At 33.3% G+C, this 18,611-nt stretch overlaps 3 protein-coding genes across 3 annotated transcripts in view; all 3 read left to right on the forward strand.

The window, feature by feature from the left end:
* Window positions 1-1,849: 1,849 nt before the first annotated feature.
* Prosbeta6 (proteasome beta6 subunit) lies at window positions 1,850-5,632 on the forward strand. Its single transcript, XM_080174891.1, has 5 exons — window positions 1,850-2,795; window positions 3,563-3,712; window positions 4,182-4,289; window positions 4,858-5,001; window positions 5,407-5,632. Exons 1-5 carry the CDS (start codon window positions 2,523-2,525, stop codon window positions 5,446-5,448), a joined length of 717 nt encoding a protein of 238 aa, XP_080031017.1. The 5' UTR covers window positions 1,850-2,522; the 3' UTR covers window positions 5,449-5,632.
* On the forward strand, window positions 5,579-12,357 carry LOC145330257 (26S proteasome regulatory subunit 7-like). The gene is made up of 11 exons (XM_080174885.1): window positions 5,579-5,713; window positions 6,378-6,446; window positions 7,119-7,262; window positions 7,551-7,673; window positions 9,250-9,339; window positions 9,701-9,835; window positions 10,212-10,324; window positions 10,636-10,743; window positions 11,193-11,289; window positions 11,576-11,733; window positions 12,097-12,357. Exons 1-11 carry the CDS (start codon window positions 5,579-5,581, stop codon window positions 12,290-12,292), a joined length of 1,368 nt encoding a protein of 455 aa, XP_080031011.1. The 3' UTR covers window positions 12,293-12,357.
* Window positions 12,358-13,311: 954 nt separating this feature from the next.
* Rpn2 (Regulatory particle non-ATPase 2) overlaps window positions 13,312-18,611 on the forward strand; it is a 32,743-nt gene continuing 27,443 nt past the window's right edge. The window contains exons 1-8 of the mRNA XM_080174876.1: window positions 13,312-13,438; window positions 13,556-13,678; window positions 13,968-14,186; window positions 14,335-14,393; window positions 14,673-14,778; window positions 15,269-15,370; window positions 17,469-17,565; window positions 17,996-18,285. Of these exons, the coding sequence (XP_080031002.1) occupies window positions 13,382-13,438; window positions 13,556-13,678; window positions 13,968-14,186; window positions 14,335-14,393; window positions 14,673-14,778; window positions 15,269-15,370; window positions 17,469-17,565; window positions 17,996-18,285 (1,053 nt within the window). The 5' untranslated portion in view covers window positions 13,312-13,381. The remainder of the gene's footprint in view (window positions 13,439-13,555; window positions 13,679-13,967; window positions 14,187-14,334; window positions 14,394-14,672; window positions 14,779-15,268; window positions 15,371-17,468; window positions 17,566-17,995; window positions 18,286-18,611) is intronic.

Raw genomic sequence — 18,611 nt, forward strand, 5'->3', positions numbered from 1 at the left:
CCTAGGTGAATAAAATATATTAGTTTTGTCAATTTCAGCCATGTAATCGATTAAAACCTTCAAGGTTATTGCAATCGGACTCGTGATCTTTATGATTATAAGGTTCCACGGAATTTCAATTGGTTTTACACCAAGCAAGGTGATGATGTTGTTTATCTAAGATTTTAATAATTCGACGTCCGCATATCGATTGATGTTTTTTGCGTGTAATTATAAAAACTCATGAAAAAACAAGATTCTTGAAGATTGGTAGTTTCATTTGAACACTCTGTTAAACTGTTTTTAACCTATTTTTTTATCATATATCAAAAATATACTATGACACCAGTAGAATCAGACTGCAGAGCCCAAATTTGAATTAAGTCCCCAATAAACTTTTTTGGGGGGATTTAAAAATCAATTTTATATGTTGCTGTGATCATTTTGATGAAAGCAAAAGCATTTTTTAGTTTGGGGTTAAATTGTTTCTTACAGAACAATTTGATGTGATTCAGATTATATCAATACAATAATAAAAACTCTACTCTGTTCGATGCAAATAATTTTTTTCTAAAACAATAATTTATATAGAAGAAATTTAACATTAAAATAAAACATATTATTCTGAAGTCTGAACCAATTAAAAGTCTCGTTTCATTTCAGTTTTTTACAATTCAAAAAAGAGTGTTTTCACAAAGTGACTTATTTCCAATGTAGTTAAATAATTTTTATTGAATTAAAATGAAAAGAATGAAAACTATACACATAAAAGATACATGCTTTTTAAAAATATTTAAAAAGATAAGTTTGAATAATCTTATATTTTATCATATTTGTATATGTGACAAAAAAAAATTTGTTGTATTGCGTAAACGTTTGTTGTCATCTTTCACTATTTAACCCTTTACAGCCAATTTTTTTTGTGTTTTAAATAAGTGATGGAAAACAAGCACGATAAAGTTAATTCATTGATATATTGTAAAGAATTAAGTTTTTAATGAATTAATTTAGATGAAATCAAAAGGCCTAATTTTACTCTATACCAGAATACTATATATATGAAGCAAAACACTCTAAAAGCTACGAATTTTACCCAAATAAAAAAAGACCTTTTGCTCTGATCAAAAAAGACCACAGCAACAGTAAAATTAATTTTTAAATCCCCTCAAAAAAGTTTATTAGGGACTTAATTCAAATTTAGGCTCTGCAGTTTAATTCTACTGGTGTCATAGTATTTTTTTGATATATGTTTTAAAAATAGGTTAAAAACAGTTTAAGAAGGTTGCGGTACGATTCAGCCATATTTCCGAAGTTTAAATTTAGCAAATTTTGCGAATTTCTATAATCAGAATGGAAAAGAAATCATAGAACATACGAATTCGTGCGGTATGTAAATCAGAATTACCTAAGATTCAAAATTAAGCACGTTTTCGTAAAAAATCGACAAACGAACGTTTTAATTGTACGAATAAGCGTTCAACTGTGAATTTTTATCGAAAATTTTCTATCGAAAATGTGCTTATTTAAGATTGATGAACGAAAATTTGTTAAACGATTCGAATGAAAGCACGTAAGACAAAGAACTTATTCTGTTCCTATAAATTCTTTAAATTTACCATTCTCGAAACTTCTGGGTTACTTTAGATGGAACAGGTTTACTCGTTCCGAGTCTTTCCGCGTTTTATTTCGATCGAGCTTCGGACAATATGACAAAATTGAGTAGGTACACGTTCCAAACGGATTTTTCTGGAATTCAAGCTATGAAATAATAATGTGAGGTTTTCATTGAAGTATCTAAAACGAAAAAGAAAACTGGTTTTCATGTAATATTTATCAATTTTATTATTAGTTTATTCTATTTTTCATTCTATTTTATTGAACAGTACCCAAAATGTTGCCGAAAATCCACAAAATATAACAAAAAAGAAAATGTTGCAAAGAAAAGTTGAGCGCGGCATTCTGAAGCCGGATGCGCTCAGCCAACAAAAATTTGTTTGTCATTCAAAAAATGAAAGGAGAGAATTTAGAAGAAAAGTCATTGAATTTGTAGCTTTATTATTATACAAATGCTTGTAATCTTGTAACAGTTAAATCATAAAGTGATAATATTATTGTTTTAATACGAAATAAATATTTTTAAATTAATTTAAGGAAATCTTAGAAGTTTAAATAAAATAAATTAAAGTAGAGATTTTTACCCCATCAATTGCGTTTAACTTTTTGAGGACCCTAAATAAACATTTTTTGCTATAGTTCAGACGTTTTAGAGATCTTTTGTTGTAGATTTTTTTGAATTGTGTTTGACTAAAGTATATAGGTATTGGGCTTTGTATGTGAAAAAGGGTAGATAGAAAAGAGCAAATAGCTAGCTAGCCTCAAACCAATCCAAGACTTCAATCGAAAATAAAATTTCCTTAATCCACTCCGGAACTTTTGTGAAGGTTTTACAAAATTCATAAACCCAATCGTTTCAGTGGTTAATTCTTCAGCTTTAGACATAAAACCTTACTACTGTATATAATAGGATATATGTTTTTTTTCAGATGAAATCTTTAGGAATTGAGAAAGTGCCCAGTAATGGGCTGGGCGACTATTCCAACGGCATGATTGAGCGTCGTTTCAGCCCGTATTCCGATAACGGCGGCTCCATCGTGGCAATTGCCGGCGACGATTACGTTGTAATCGCGTCGGAGACCCGATTGTCGGGCAATGGGTACTCTATTCTATCTCGGGAACAGCCCAAGCTTTTTAAGTTGTCAGAGAAGACTGTTTTGGGTTCTACTGGCTGTTGGTGTGATATTCTCACTTTTACAAAGGTTTGTAAACCAGTTTTGTTAGCCCTGAGGGGCCGAGAGCACCGTCGACTATCAAAATTGTTTTTAATTTTATGATATATTCTCACTTTTAAAAGGTTTGGTTTTAGTTATTTATCGTCGCATCGTATTATAGATAGCTTTAATTCTGTGGATATTAAAATGAAAATTCATAAGATTAAATTAATGACTAATACCAGTTTTGTTAGCCCCAAGGGGCAGATCGAAGACACCGACTAACTAAACATGTAATGATGTATTTAAATATTCAAGGAAAATTGTTTGTATTAAAAGCTATGCGGGATTTTGCAATAAGACTTAGAACTGGTTCATATCCAGCGGAAGAAAGCGTTTTCTATAGTATTTTTCTACATATTATTAGATAGGTATCTCAACTAACTTGATTAACACAGCGAGAGTTATATTTATAAATATGGATATATCCTACGCGATACTAAAAGATATATATCTATTAATGGATTTTTCCTTTTTTAGTAACTATTAAGCATATGTATTTACTACTTGCAGTCTCTAATTTCTATTCAATTAACTATACATCTTAGATCGATATATTATTACTTTAATGTTGCACCAGATTTTCATGTACTACTCTGATAAAATTGATGTACGCAGCTAGCTAAAATAACGTACTCTTTACCCAATCCCTCCCTTCAATACTAGATGAAAGAATGAGGTCCATATCAGCAAGCTAAATTGGCTACAAATTTTCCTGTTTCAATATATCCTATATCCATTGCCCTATAATCTAGGTTGCTGAGATGCGCATGAAGTCGTACCGCCACACCCACAACAAGGAGATGGGCACCAAGGCCGTGGCCCAGATGACCGCCACCATGCTCTACCACAAGAGGTTCTTCCCCTACTATGTCAGCAACATCCTGGGTGGCCTTGATGAAGACGTAAGTGACTTGTCTTAATCTTAGAAAAATGTGTCTTTAAATTACTTTATATGCAAGCGAAAAACTGTTTCGTTTAAATATGGTTAACATCTTTATAGTCAAAAGGGGGCACTTTGCTTTGGGGGGGGGGGGGGCGGCATGTTTGTTTATTTTAAGACAAATAAAAGTACATTTGTACTAGTTATGATAATTTAGACTTGCTATACTTTGATTTTTTAGATATATTTTGCATGTTGTGACCAATGCCTAAAAAATGTTGAATTAATATTCTTTATCGCATCGTATTATAGACAGCTTTCCGCGGATATTAAAGTGAAAAATTACAAGATTTAAACTGGTTTAAATTTAATAATTTTTATACTTTTGAAATTATCTGTAATACATGATTTTTCTCTTGAGAACCGGTTCTATTCTAGCGGATATCAATCGGTTTCGAAGTTATACTGGAAAAAAATTTATTGTTTTTTAGGGCAAGGGAGTTCTGTACTCATACGACCCTGTGGGTCACGCTGAAAAGAACATGTATAGAGCTGGCGGCAGCGCCTGTACACTCCTCCAGCCCCTGCTCGACAACCAGGTATAGTTGTTTATCGCATTGTATTATAAACAGCTTTCCGCGGATAAAAAAATGTACTGAATTATAAGATATTTTAGCCCCGAGATGCCGAAGATATTAGTAATAAAACTGGTTTTATTCTTGTGAAGTTATGATTGTACATTTTTAGATTTGTAGACAACTGGATAAAATACGATGCTATACATAATTTTTCAGTATGGCTGAAAACCGATTCTAATCCACCGGATCTTTTTCGAATCTTTTCTGGAAAACATATTAATGTATTTATTAGTTTGATTTATAAATAATATCTAGAACACATGCCATATTTAAGATTAGAAAGGGTTTGGTAATAATACGTGGCTCCAATAATACAACGTTTAAAGTCATTATAATGATTGATCGTTCATCTTAAATAAACTATTATGGTTAAAAAGTTCGTAACACCAGAAACTGGCTTTAACTCTAGTTTCCTGAAGTCAAATAGGCAGTGCTTAATAATAGTAACTTAAGGCTAATAACTTTTAAATTCTTAGATTCCATCTTAATAAATCAAAAAAATAGTTGGCTTGTAATTTAATATTTTAAGGTTGGATTAAAGAACATGCAGGGCGTTGAGAGAAAGCCCATCCCCGTGGAAACCGCCATGAACATAATTCACGACGTCTTTGTCTCGGCGGCTGAACGTGAAATTCATACTGGTGACGCTATCCACTTCAACATTATTACAAAGGTTTTTTTTTTAATACTGATTCCTGTTACAACAAGGTACAATGTTGTATGATAAGAAAAGCATCTCTATAATCAAGTCCTAAAAACGTAAGCATGTCCTTGAACTGTTTGCAACAAATTTACTTACATTTTTGTTTAGACTTATTCATCTATATTCTACTTATTTAGTTCTGACACTCTACTATTGTTAATGTTCGTTTGTCCTACTGTTTAAGAGCTTAGCTTTTATGTCATCCTTGTTTTGATTAAACTTAAGCAGCTATAATATTTTTGAACTACCGGAATTGAAATATGATTCTTTTAAAATTCCCCAAACTTTGTCCTGAAATTTATCTAGGTATCAAACTTAAAAATCTTTATTTGTTGACGAAATATAATGATTTTAACATATTTTGTATCTTTTTAGGATGGAATCAAGGTGGAAACAGCAGCTCTGCGTAGGGATTAATCTACCAGCTTTGCATACACCTCAACAATACATTATTAATTCTAATTAAGCCCAGTACATTTTCTTATTCGCAATTAAACAAAATTTGTCCTTTGATTTCACCTTTTAAAAATTGTTTACTGTAATTTCTATGTGTATTTACTATTTATTTGATGAAATTGTGATAATGTTTTCAGAAAATAAATTTACAATGGGAGGGAAGGATTATCTGGGGGCTGACCAAAGAAAAACTAGAGATTCTAATCCAGAAGAAAAAGAGATTAAGGTTAGTTTTTAATGCCTATAATAAAGTAAAGTATATTTGTTTGTTTGTCTGTACTGAAGGATCTCACAAACCGCTTAACCGATCGGGTATTCAAGATTTAAATTTTAGGATGGATTGAAGGTATGTTTTTAGCCCCTCTGTCCCTCTGAATACAGAGCCCCTAGATGCCAGGGGCGTAGCAACAAGTACTTTCATATTACACCAGACTTTAAGGGGCTTAGTTTATTGGGTGTGTGTAGCATAGTTGAGTTCCCATTTAAGAAGCATTTAAGTAGTAACACATATAAGAAATAACAGTGAAATATAAATTTTATAAAAAGCCTATATTTCTCAAGGGGTGTATATTCTGCATGGGATACCCTGTTAAGGGGAGGGGTGGGGGGGGGGGGTGAAAAAATAAAGTTTAATGAACACATTTTTTCCATTTTTTTTTCATACCCTTGGGGTAAAACTAGAAATATGTGTAGGAGGGGTAAAAAATGAATAAGATAATGAGTATTGAAAACATATTTTCCATTTCATTTTTCTCCCTCTCCTTGGGAAAAAACATCTTGTGAAGAATATACAACCCTGTATTACCATTCTTGAAAGGACGGGGCCTATAATTCGAGGTCCCACACTTTATTGGCTACTTAGTTACCTACTTATTAATTTATAATTTTAGTCGCTAGATGAGAAAGATATTGCACTGTTGAAATCATATGGACAGGGACAGTATACAAAATCTCTAAAGGTACCTATCTAATTCTCACATTAAAAAGAAAAAAAATATTTTTAATGATACACACAAATAAGATAATGAATAATGTTATATATATTCGAATCGTTTATTACTTAAGTGTCTTTTGGATCAGCAAGTTGGGCTGTTTATTACACTAGTTCCCAGAGATTTTAATTACGAACAACTTTGGGGAATTTTAATGCATTTTGTTGGCTGTTTTATTGAGTTGAGTGTCCAAACGTTTTAACCAATGGTAATAATTGTAATCTACAAAAGAGGGAATTTTATGTAACATTATTAGGGATTTACATCAATTTTTGGCAATTGACTTATCCCTGATTTGGGATAGATTTCAGATTGCTTAGAACAAAGATAAAATGATAATCCGATTTTCCAGTATGGCTTCGAGACCGATTAATATCCGCTGAATGAGAACCGGTTCTTGGTCATTCTATAAAATCATGTATCGTATAGTTTTATATTCAGTTTTCTACGAATATAAAAATGTACAATCATAATATTATAGAAAGTTTTTTAGTCCGTGCCTTCGGCTTCTCGGGGGTAAAAAACTGGTTTAATTTTATAATTGTACATTATTATATCCGCGCCGCGGAACGCCGTTTATAATACGATGCGATAAATAACTATAAGAGAATTGTTTGACTAAACGGGGTATGTATTCAGGCGGTTGAAGTTGATATTCAAGAGATCTCTAAACGTGTGGCTGAACTAGCTGGCATCAAAGAATCAGACACAGGTCTAGCCCATCCTGGCCTATGGGATTTGGCCGCGGATAAACAATGCATGCAATCGGAACAACCTCTGCAGGTTTGAAATTAGCTTTTTCAGTATGGCTTCAAAACCTATTAATATCCGCTGGATCATAACCAATTTTTTTAGCCGTACAATTTCTTATATTAGTTTTATACAGAACTTTAAAGGTTAGAGTTTATTACCTCCCCCAAATAGTTTTAAGCCTTTTTAGAACCTATAAAAAGCTAGGTACCCTGTAAAGGAGAACCATATGCGGTTCATTGGTTAGCGAGATCCTTTGGTACACACAGACAGAGATCCTGTTACTTTATTGTAAGGATATTAATGCTATGTTTCTTTTAGGTAGCCAGATGTACCAAGATTATTCATGCAGACTCGGAGGATCCTCAGTTTATTATTGGTATCAAGCAGATAGCCAAGTATGTTGTAGATATAGCAGATAATGTGGCTCCTACTGACATAGAGGTAGATATTATTATTATTATTATTATTGGTATTAAACAGATAGCCAAGTATGTTGTGGATATAGCAGATAATGTGGCTCCTACTGATATAGAGGTAGGTATTATTATTATTATTATTGGTATTAAACAGATAGCCAAGTATGTTGTGGATATAGCAGATAATGTGGCTCCTACTGACATAGAGGTAGATATTATTATTATTATTATTATTGGTATTAAACAGATAGCCAAGTATGTTGTGGATATAGCAGATAATGTGGCTCCTACTGACATAGAGGTAGATATTATTATTATTATTATTGGTATTAAACAGATAGCCAAGTATGTTGTGGATATAGCAGATAATGTGGCTCCTACTGACATAGAGGTAGATATTATTATTATTATTATTGGTATCAAACAGATAGCCAAGTATGTTGTAGATATTACAGATAATGTGGCTCCTACTGACATAGAGGTAGATATTATTATTATTATTATTGGTATCAAACAGATAGCCAAGTATGTTGTGGATATTACAGATAATGTGGCTCCTACTGACATAGAGGTAGGTATTATTATTATTATTATTGGTATCAAACAGATAGCCAAGTATGTTGTAGATATTACAGATAATGTGGCTCCTACTGACATAGAGGTAGATATTATTATTATTGGTATCAAACAGATAGCCAAGTATGTTGTAGATATAGCAGATAATGTGGCTCCTACTGATATAGAGGTAGATATTATTATTATTATTATTATTGGTATCAAGCAGATAGCCAAGTATGTTGTAGATATAGCAGATAATGTGGCTCCTACTGACATAGAGGTAGATATTATTATTATTATTATTATTGGTATTAAACAGATAGCCAAGTATGTTGTGGATATAGCAGATAATGTGGCTCCTACTGACATAGAGGTAGATATTATTATTATTGGTATCAAACAGATAGCCAAGTATGTTGTAGATATAGCAGATAATGTGGCTCCTACTGATATAGAGGTAGATATTATTATTATTATTATTATTGGTATCAAGCAGATAGCCAAGTATGTTGTAGATATAGCAGATAATGTGGCTCCTACTGACATAGAGGTAGATATTATTATTATTATTGGTATCAAACAGATAGCCAAGTATGTTGTAGATATAGCAGATAATGTGGCTCCTACTGACATAGAGGTAGATATTATTATTATTATTATTGGTATCAAACAGATAGCCAAGTATGTTGTAGATATTGCAGATAATGTGGCTCCTACTGACATAGAGGTTTATATTTGTTTATCATTCATTGTTAATCATTAAATAAGTTGTTGTTGTTGTTTTTAACAACAACATTAAATAAGTTTTATATTATATTTAATATCAAATGGATAAGAATCGGTGCTCAGAGCCTTACTAAAAATTCATGTACCTATAGCTTCGTATTACATACAATTTTCTATGAATATTGAAATAAAAATCATAAAATCAATACCAGTTTTGTTCGAGCCTAACAAACTGGTTTTCAATCTTATAATTTTTCATTTTAATATCCGCGAAAAGCTGTCTATAATACGACGCGATAAATACTTAATATTTATAGGAGGGTATGAGAGTTGGTGTAGATAGAAGTAAATACAAGATCCACATCCCTCTGCCACCAAAGATTGATCCTACAGTTACGATGATGCAGGTTCAAGTTTATTTTTCTTGTGCCATGTCATTGTTTTCATGAAGGGATCTAAAGGGATAAGACAAAAGCCCAATGATAACAATCAAAAGCACACCTTCTGTAGTCTACAATTGGTGGTTGAAACGTTTTGACACCAAAATGAATGAACCAACTAATAAAAATTCAATTAAAGTCCTCAAAGTTTGTCGCCAATTTAGGTTGCAATATCCTCTCGCATTCATTGGTCGGGCCGTTTATCCAAAAGGGAGGGGATGGGGTAAAGGAGGTGATTGATATTTTAGCCAGCTATAAGTTTCATTTTATTACAGTACATGAAAATCTGGTTTATGATCCAAGTAATAATAAATCCATTCTTATAAAGGTTGAAGAAAAGCCGGACGTTACCTACGCCGATGTTGGCGGCTGCGCACCCCAAATAGCAAAACTCCGCGAGGTTGTGGAAACTCCACTGCTCCATCCTGAACGCTTCGTGAACCTTGGCATCGAGCCACCCAAGGTAGGGGATTTTCTCCCGGCTTTTAAAAAAATTCAAGTAGTTGCATTTTTTATTCAAAAAATCTTAAACGAACCCTTAAAAATGGTGTTTTTAGAGGTTTTTTCAAAGATTTTCTCAGGCTAGGAACGAGATATTTTGAAACTGATAAAAATTCCTAATTCTACTCCTCAAGACCTTTTCAGGGAGCACCATAAAGCCATAGTTCTGATGCAATGATTTTTTGACCCCCCATAAGAGAGGTCTAAAAATTTCAAAGTGTAATTTCTAGGCATAATACGTTTCAAAAGGGGTTTTTCACCGAAAGGCATACCTAATAAATGCAACTGCACTTCTTGAATTTCAAAAAAAGGCGAGGGAAATAATCCTCTAACCCAAGGGCATCCTGTTGTATGGTCCTCCAGGCACAGGCAAGACCCTGTGTGCCAGAGCGGTGGCCAACAGAACTGATGCCTGCTTTATCAGAGTTATTGGCTCAGAACTTGTTCAAAAGTAAGTAATTTTTATTTTTATTTACTAATCTGAGCTTAAATTAAGGTTTGTTTCGTCGTATTTTCACAGATACTTTTGATAAGTTATTTTAGGTTTGGTTATGTTAGATAAATGTTAATGATTGCCCCGCAGGATTAGAGCCCCCCGCAGGGTCTATAAATAGGAGAAAGGCTACTGTTAAAATACGACGAAACCCGCTACTTCATTTTCTTTCCAGAATTGTTTTAAGATTTGTCAATTAAATAAATTCTTAATTGTGAAAAGTACGATTTCTTTCCCAATAGGATTTTTCAAAATAAACAATTTTCTAGGTACGTTGGTGAGGGCGCTAGGATGGTGAGAGAATTGTTTGAGATGGCCAGAACAAAGAAGGCTTGTGTCATATTCTTTGATGAAGTTGATGCTGTGGGCGGAGCCAGGTAGGATAATATAAACTAGCAGCTGCGCCCCTAAAGGCCTCTAGGGGCTCGTAAAATGTTTTCATTCCAATCTATGTTAAGATTAGCTGTTTACCAAAAATAATTTCGTCGCTAGATGGGTTTGTTTAGTTTTAAGAATGTTTATATTGAAGTGGAGATTTGCTTTACCTGTAGAAAATCTTTACCTCACTGTTGACTTTAAATCTGAAAGCTTGCTATTAAGTGTTAGGCATAGGAAAAATCTCAGCACCCACCCTTATTTTCAAATTAAAAAGAAGTTGGGGATGGGTATTAATGTTCAACAGGCATATTGTGTGAAAGCACCAATGTCCAATAATTATCCTTAGATTTGATGACTGCGCCGGAGGGGATAATGAGGTCCAAAGAACTATGCTTTAGTGTCCAAACGTTTCAACCACTAATTTTGATCAATAATTATCTTTATTTAGATTTGATGATGGTGCCGGAGGTGATAACGAAGTGCAAAGAACTATGCTTGAGCTTATTAATCAGCTCGATGGTTTCGATCCTAGAGGAAATATTAAGGTCTTTTTTTATTACTTGCGGATAAGCCCCTAGAGGCCTTAAGTATAAAAAATGAGGAAGGATGGGGGTATTTTTTTTTTTTAAAACTTTACATAGGCATATCTATCTTAAGTTATAAAGCTAATATTAATATGTGTCTACCTAATAGGATTAGGAAACCCTTTTCTGCATTCATTCGTAACCCGGTGGATTAGAACCGGTTCTCAGTCATACGAAAAAAAAGGTTTTAATCTTAATACTATTAGAAATTTTTATTAGTATTTTTATTTATTTTGATATTATACAGGTATTGATGGCAACGAACAGACCCGACACCTTGGATCCAGCCCTGCTGCGACCTGGCCGTCTCGACAGGAAGGTCGAGTTTGCCCTCCCAGATTTAGAGGGCAGGGCAAATATTTTCAGAATTCATGCCAAGTCTATGTCTGTTGATAAAGATATTAGGTAAGTAGGTTTTGCAGTTAGTTCTAATAAGATTTAGAGATCTAAAGGAATAAGACAATGGCCATAAATAAATTGATGTACATCCTAAATGATGATGCATAGGATTACACTTTTGTAGATTATATTTAGTGCTGTAAACGTTTGGACACTGAACTTAATGAACCCACCAATCAAAATTTATAAGAGTCTCCAAAGTAGTTAAGCCAAGTAATGAAATCAATATTATAAGACTTTGGGGACTTCTATATGTGAAGCTTGCCTAAAAAGAAAGAACCCAGTCGGTATAGTATATATTTATTAAGATATTGTATTAGGTATATACTTTTAGAAAAGGATGAATTAATTAGATAATATTTATTTTAGATTTGAATTATTGGCAAGATTATGTCCCAACTCCACCGGAGCAGAACTGAGAAGTGTGTGTACCGAGGCTGGTATGTTTGCCATCCGGGCCAGGAGGAAGGTGGCCACGGAAAAGGATTTTCTGGACGCTGTCAGTAAGGTTATCAAGAGCTATGCAAAGTTTTCGGCCACCCCGAAATACATGGCTTACAATTAATAGTATGGCTTTGAAACCGAATAATATCCGCTGGATTAGAATAGGTTCTAAGCCATACTGAAAAATCATGTATCATATAGTTTATCAGTATTGACAAAAGCTTTAATACCAAAAATCATTGATTGTTGTATCAAAGGAACTAGGGAATGTGATTCAGACAAAGAATTATAAGTAGAAATTTCCCCAAAACCCTCTCCCCTTATTTACCCACCACCCCCTTTCTTACCCACTTCCCTCCAGCTACATCGAAAAACAAGTTTTACTGAACAAATATCTAGTTTTCGGCAATTTCAAATGGATTTAACTGTCTGAATCACAGCCCCTGGAAATATCATAATTTCTTTTATACTATATTGTGTATTTACTATTGCATATGAAATCATAATATAACAAAAAACCGTCCAAAAATTACTGCTTATTATATATATTGCTTCTTTATGAACTTTTAAAGACTGTAAATTTAGTAAACTATCTAGTCCATGCTATTAATATATTGTATCATAAATTGGTGCTTGCAACTTTTGGCTGTGTAATTTTCTTATGAATCTTTAAATTTACATTAATAGATACTTTTATTTATATTATACAATGATATTGTATTAAAATTAGGGACTTGAACCAGGGGTGTATATTCTGCACGGGATCCCCTGCTAATGGGGAAAATAAAATTAAAAATTAAGAGTTATGAAAACATTTTTTATAATTTTCCCATATCCTTGCGGAAAAAATTAGAAAAATTTGTGGGAGGGGTAAAAAAAGAATGAAATTAAGAGCACTGGAAGTATTTTTCCATTTTTACCCTTACTTTGGGAAAAAACTAAGGATAAAAAATTCAATATTTAGCAGCCGGGGAAAAATGAATCTTGTGCAGAATATACACCCCTGTAAAGTTGAACAAATCATAGTGGAATAATTAAAAGGGGGTCATTTTTTCCGTGTATTTTCCATAAAGTAACCTTTTAGTCAAATTCTCTTAATAAGTCAAACTTTTCTTAATAATACCATTCGACTAAAAGACACCCAACTTTACGGAAAATACGCGAAAATAATGACCCTTTCTATTTCAGATCTAAACAAATATTTTCAAAGATGTTGACAAGTGCTGGTGGCATCCTGGCACTCCTACAGGATAATCCTCATGTTAAGGTATATGTATTATGTTTATCATAATTGGGTGTGTACTAATAATTTTAAAATGTTGATAAGTAAAAACAGACAAAAAGTAGGTAGTACAATCAAAATTAGAATACATTTTTTGTATAGGATGATTCGAAGGCTGAGGATATTCAGCTGAAGGTTCAGCTGACACAGTTTGCCCTGAAAAAATTGGACATGATTGTCGACGAATTTTGGCCAGAAATCTCTGATTCTATCCAGATTATCGAGGTAGGTAAACACGTATAATAATGTAGGGAGGGAGGGGACATTGGGCTGTATATTACACAAGTTCCCAAAGTCTTATAATAATGCTTTCATATTGTTTGTCCTAACAACTTTGGGGACCTTGATTCAATTTTGATTGGTTGGTTCATCTAGTTGAGTGTCCAAACGTTTCAACCACTAATTTTAATCTACAAAAGGGATAATTTTGTGCATCAAAATTGGGAATGTAACTATATAACAGCCATTTTCTTATCCCTTTAGATCCCTGATTGATCACCTTATCACTTTTTAGGTTGTATATGAGGACAAGATGTATCCTCTGGAGGTGAGAGAGGTTGCTGCCCTGGTGGCCTCCAAGGTGTACTACCACCTGGCCTCCTACGAGGACTCCCTCAACTACGCCCTGGGCGCTGGCAGCCTGTTCGACCTGAACGCCCGCACCCAGTATGTGGAGACCATCATCTCAAAGTGTATTGACAGCTACACCGCCAAAAGGGTGCTTGACATGGAGGTATGGTAAACATTTTAGATTATTTTGAATGTGCTTTTGATTGTCCAAGCTACTTATTATTGGTCCCCCAAATCAGAGAGAGAGGGAACAAAGCTACTCAATAGTCCCCTAAAATGCAACACAAACGATATTAAGTTTTTATATTTAGAGTGGAAAGAACACAATTGACAAACGCCTGGAAGCCATTGTCGACAGAATGTTTGAAAGGTTAGTACTATCAATTTGACTGTCCTTTTAAAAACGTAGCTTTTCTATAATATCCCAATATCTATTAAAACAAAGTTAATGTTTATTTATTAGCTAAACTTAATAGAATTCTATTATTGTCTAATTAAAACATATAAAACGTATCTAAATAATCAAAATCATGGTCTCTTTATTATTCATTCAAAGGTAATATTTTCATTCCTTTATACTGGGTATTGTTATATTATAATAGTCAGACAGACAGACATCCTGTTACTTAATTATATTGATACTATACAGGTGTTTTGAGCACGGAGAATACCGCCAAGCCCTGGGTATTGCAATTGAGACCAAAAGATTGGACATATTTGAACGCGCAATCACTTGTGATAAAACTGAAACACAGGTATTTTTATGTTTATTTTATACCTAGTTTTTAGTTACCTTGGCAAGAATGAATGCATTTAAAATAAAAAATGCACTTTCTATCTAAACTATATTGATAATTTTTTTGTCAAATATCTTCAAAGTTTATTTGGGAAGTTTTTTTTTTAAAGTGAGGGTGGGGACATTGAACTGTAAATTACACTGGTATCCAAAGTAAGTTTTATAATCACGATATCTTATCAATTTCATTTGCTTAAAAACTTTGGAAATTTTTAATTGAATTTTGAATGGTTAGCTCCGGACTATTGTCTAAACTTTTCAACAGACAATTTTAATCTACTTAAGGAGTAACCTTGTTTATCATTAATGGGGATGTATTTTAATTTATCCTCCATTGTCTTATCCCCTAAGATCCCTGAATCTGATTTTTATTGCAAAATATGCTATTTAAAGCAATATACTGTCGATTGAGGTTCTGGTAATTTGAAATTATGTAGCTTAATATTTAGGCTTGTGAGATGTTGGGCTATGCTTTCCGTGTTGTGATGAACCTTATCCAGAATAGGAGCTATAGAGGAGAACTACTTAGGGTTCTAGTTAAACTTTACAAGGTAGAATATTATTTTTAGTAGAGCAGCTACTCTATAACTAGGGTATATCAAACCTTATTTAAAATAGAAGATATAGAGGGGAGCTACTTAGGGTTCTAGTTAAACTTTACAAGGTAGAATATTATATTTAGTAGTGCAGCTACTCTATAACTAGGGTATATCAAACCTTATTTAAAATAGAAGCTACAGAGGAGAACTTCTGAGGGTTCTAGTTAAACTTTACAAGGTAGAATATTATATTTAGTAGAGCAGCTACTCTATAACTAGGGTATATCAAACCATATTTAAAATAGAATCTATAGAGGAGAACTACTTAGGGTTCTAGTTAAACTTTACAAGGTAGAATATTATTTTTAGTAGAGCAGCTACTCTATAACTAGGGTATATCAAACCTTATTTAAAATAGAAGCTTTTATATTAAAGATGCGGGTAGTTGGGGTAATAACTGCTACATTCAAAAAGATGTAAATGAAATGTTGGTATACCATGTTTATAGGTAACCCCCCCCCCCCCCTCCTTCATTTAATATTAAGAGAAAAACCAATGTGTACAGAAAAGGGGAAAAGATAAATGGAATGAATCCCAATCCTGTATTTGCTTAATTTTCGTAGCGTGGCGAAAAATCATGTAAATAATGAAATTATTATCTAATGGTTAACTGACATGACCAGGGTTTCGGATCCGCATTGATTTTATGCGGATCCGGATCCGGATCTTTGACAATAAAAATAAATCACCAAATTTTTCAAAAAAATTTTATTCTTTAATTCGAAGTCAAAAATACTTTTAATTTTCAAGTCTGAACCTAAACCTTAAAGATTGGCTCTCATCAAGAGAATGTCTGAGATTTTATATAAATTTAGGTAGATTTTTCCATTTTTTCCGCATTTTTTGGAGTCTAAGGATCCGGATCCGCATTTTTTTGCGGATCCGGATCCTTGGACTCAAAAATATGCGGATCCTTGCGGATCCGGATCCGAAACCCTGGACATGACGCATTATGTTTTTTTATAGATAAGCTTTGCTGCCAATAAAGGGTAAATTATCAGCGATCTGATTGGACAAGACAATGGCATATAAATTGATGTGCATCCTCAATATTTATGCACAAAATTACCCCTTCTGTAGTTAAAATTAGTGTTTGAAACGCTTGAACACTCATCGTAATGAATCAACCAATAAAAATTTCACTAAAGTTCCCAACGTTATTAAGCCAACGAATAAGAAAACGTTATCATAAAACTTTTAGGACTAGTGTAATAAACAGACCATTATCCCTCTCTCTCTCTCCCCCTCTGGTAAATTATAAGATACGTTATCAAAATACACATTACACATTTTTATGTGAGCAAATTAAAGAGTACATTATGGTTGTTTATTATTATTATTCTTTGGTGGGCTATGAATATTTATAACTTGTTTAGTTCAATTATGATTGTGAATAACAACAGAGAGAGGGGGCAATGGGCTGATTATTACACTGGTCCCCAAAGTTTTGTAATGTTTTCTAATTCGTTGGCGTAACAATTTGAGGACTTGTGAATTTTGATTGGTTGGCTATGGTCATTATGTTGAATGTCCAAACGTTTCAACCTCTAATTGTAATCTACAGAAGAGGTACGTTTGTGTATCATTATATTTGGGATGTGCATCAATTTATCGGCCATTGTCTGATCCCTTAAGATTACTGAGTATAGCTACTCTACAATTTATAATATTCGTCAGTTACAGCATGTCTGCAACAATTACAAGTGTACAAAAAAGAGGTTTGTGAATTTGGTGATAATTCATCCTTATACTAAAGTAAAAGGATGTCTGTCTTATCGTGTGTGTGTGTGTGTGTGTGTGTGTGTAGCTAAGGATCTCACTAACCACTGAACCGATATTGTTCTCCTTTATAGTAAAGCTTCTTTTAGGTCCAGGGAAGCAATATAGGAGTTGCTTTTCGCTTTGAATTTGTTACAATTTTGTAAGAAATCGTAAAATTAAAAGAAGAAAAACCATTTTTTTTTCTATTGGAAAAATGCTTAGGTAAATGTGTTTAAACCGTACTTTTTTTCGGTTATAGTTGAATTACGATTGTTAAAATTTATTTTAGGGCCTGAAAACACCTGATTATGTGCAAATGTGCCAGTGCTTAATTTTCCTCGACGAACCAATGGCAGTCGCGGATGTCTTGGAGAAACTTTCTAAAGGTAAGGAATAGTTATTTTTTGTATTCATTCGAAACCGATTAATATCCGGTGGATCAGAACCGGTTCTCATCCATACGATGAAATTATGTCTAGCATCGTATTATATCCAATTTTCTACGAAGTATAAAAAAGTACAATCAAAAGATTAAAACCATTTTTTAAAATCCAATAATTGTTTAATTGAATTTAAAACCGCGGAATTCTGTATATAATACGGTTCGAGAAATAACTATTATCGCATAGTATTATAGACAGCTTTCCGTGTATATTAAAATTAATTTTGTTTTTAAAATTTTTTATTGCAAACTTATTAATGATCTGAAATAGGATTTTTGATAACATTGTAATTATTAAAACTATTACTTATTATATTCTGACGTTATTTTTTATTTTATAGTTATTTTTGTTATACTAAACTTGTTTTCTGTAGGTTCCTCTGCCGATGCCCTAATGGCATACCAGATCGCCTTTGACTTGTACGAATCCGCCACCCAACAATTTTTAAGCCGCGTTCTGGCCACCATCAAGAAAACAGCACCCGCCCTTCCCGCAGTCCCTGCTGCTGAGCCAGAGGCAGCCGCAGAAACCGCCGCCGCTGAAGGAGAGTCGGCGGATAAGATGGAGACAGATGACAAGGCAGAGGGTAGTGCGGCTGCCGCCTCTAAGGCAGAGGCGAGTAAGCCAGTGCTTAGCAAAGAAGAGGCGGAATTAAATGATAAGGTTATATTTTCATTTCATCCATCCATCCACTATTTCATAAAGTAGTAATAGATTTTTTGTCTGTAGCGAAGGATCTCACTAACCGCTGAACAGATATGGTTCTCCTTTACAGTGAAGCTTCTTATATGTATAGGGATATAGAAAATGATACATACAGAAAGAAAGAAATATTTAAATGGATAAAGAGATAATACTAATAATTTTATTAAGTTATTAATCTATTTATTTTATAAGTTGATAAACTTGTGAGTATTCTCTCCGGTGAGAAGCCTATCTATTTGTGCGGGAAGGATGCTATATCCCCCTTGAGGCTTAAGACTTACAGA

This window comes from Acartia tonsa, chromosome 10 (genome assembly GCF_053477335.1).
Source record: "Acartia tonsa isolate MP-2025a chromosome 10, ASM5347733v1, whole genome shotgun sequence".
In the NCBI taxonomy this organism is placed as follows: Eukaryota; Metazoa; Arthropoda; class Copepoda; order Calanoida; family Acartiidae; genus Acartia; species Acartia tonsa.

What these genes read in the sequence shown, in the direction of transcription:
- Prosbeta6 (XM_080174891.1), top strand. Translation starts at nt 2,523, where the DNA reads ATGAAATCTTTAGGAATTGAGAAAGTGCCCAGTAATGGGCTGGGCGAC. An exon ending in ATATTCTCACTTTTACAAAG is followed by an intron (nt 2,796 to 3,562) that starts GTTTGTAAACCA and finishes CCTATAATCTAG; the next exon opens with GTTGCTGAGATGCGCATGAA. An exon ending in AGCCCCTGCTCGACAACCAG is followed by an intron (nt 4,290 to 4,857) that starts GTATAGTTGTTT and finishes TAATATTTTAAG; the next exon opens with GTTGGATTAAAGAACATGCA.
- LOC145330257 (XM_080174885.1), top strand. Translation starts at nt 5,579, where the DNA reads ATGTGTATTTACTATTTATTTGATGAAATTGTGATAATGTTTTCAGAA. An exon ending in CAGAAGAAAAAGAGATTAAG is followed by an intron (nt 5,714 to 6,377) that starts GTTAGTTTTTAA and finishes TTATAATTTTAG; the next exon opens with TCGCTAGATGAGAAAGATAT. An exon ending in AGTATACAAAATCTCTAAAG is followed by an intron (nt 6,447 to 7,118) that starts GTACCTATCTAA and finishes GTATGTATTCAG; the next exon opens with GCGGTTGAAGTTGATATTCA.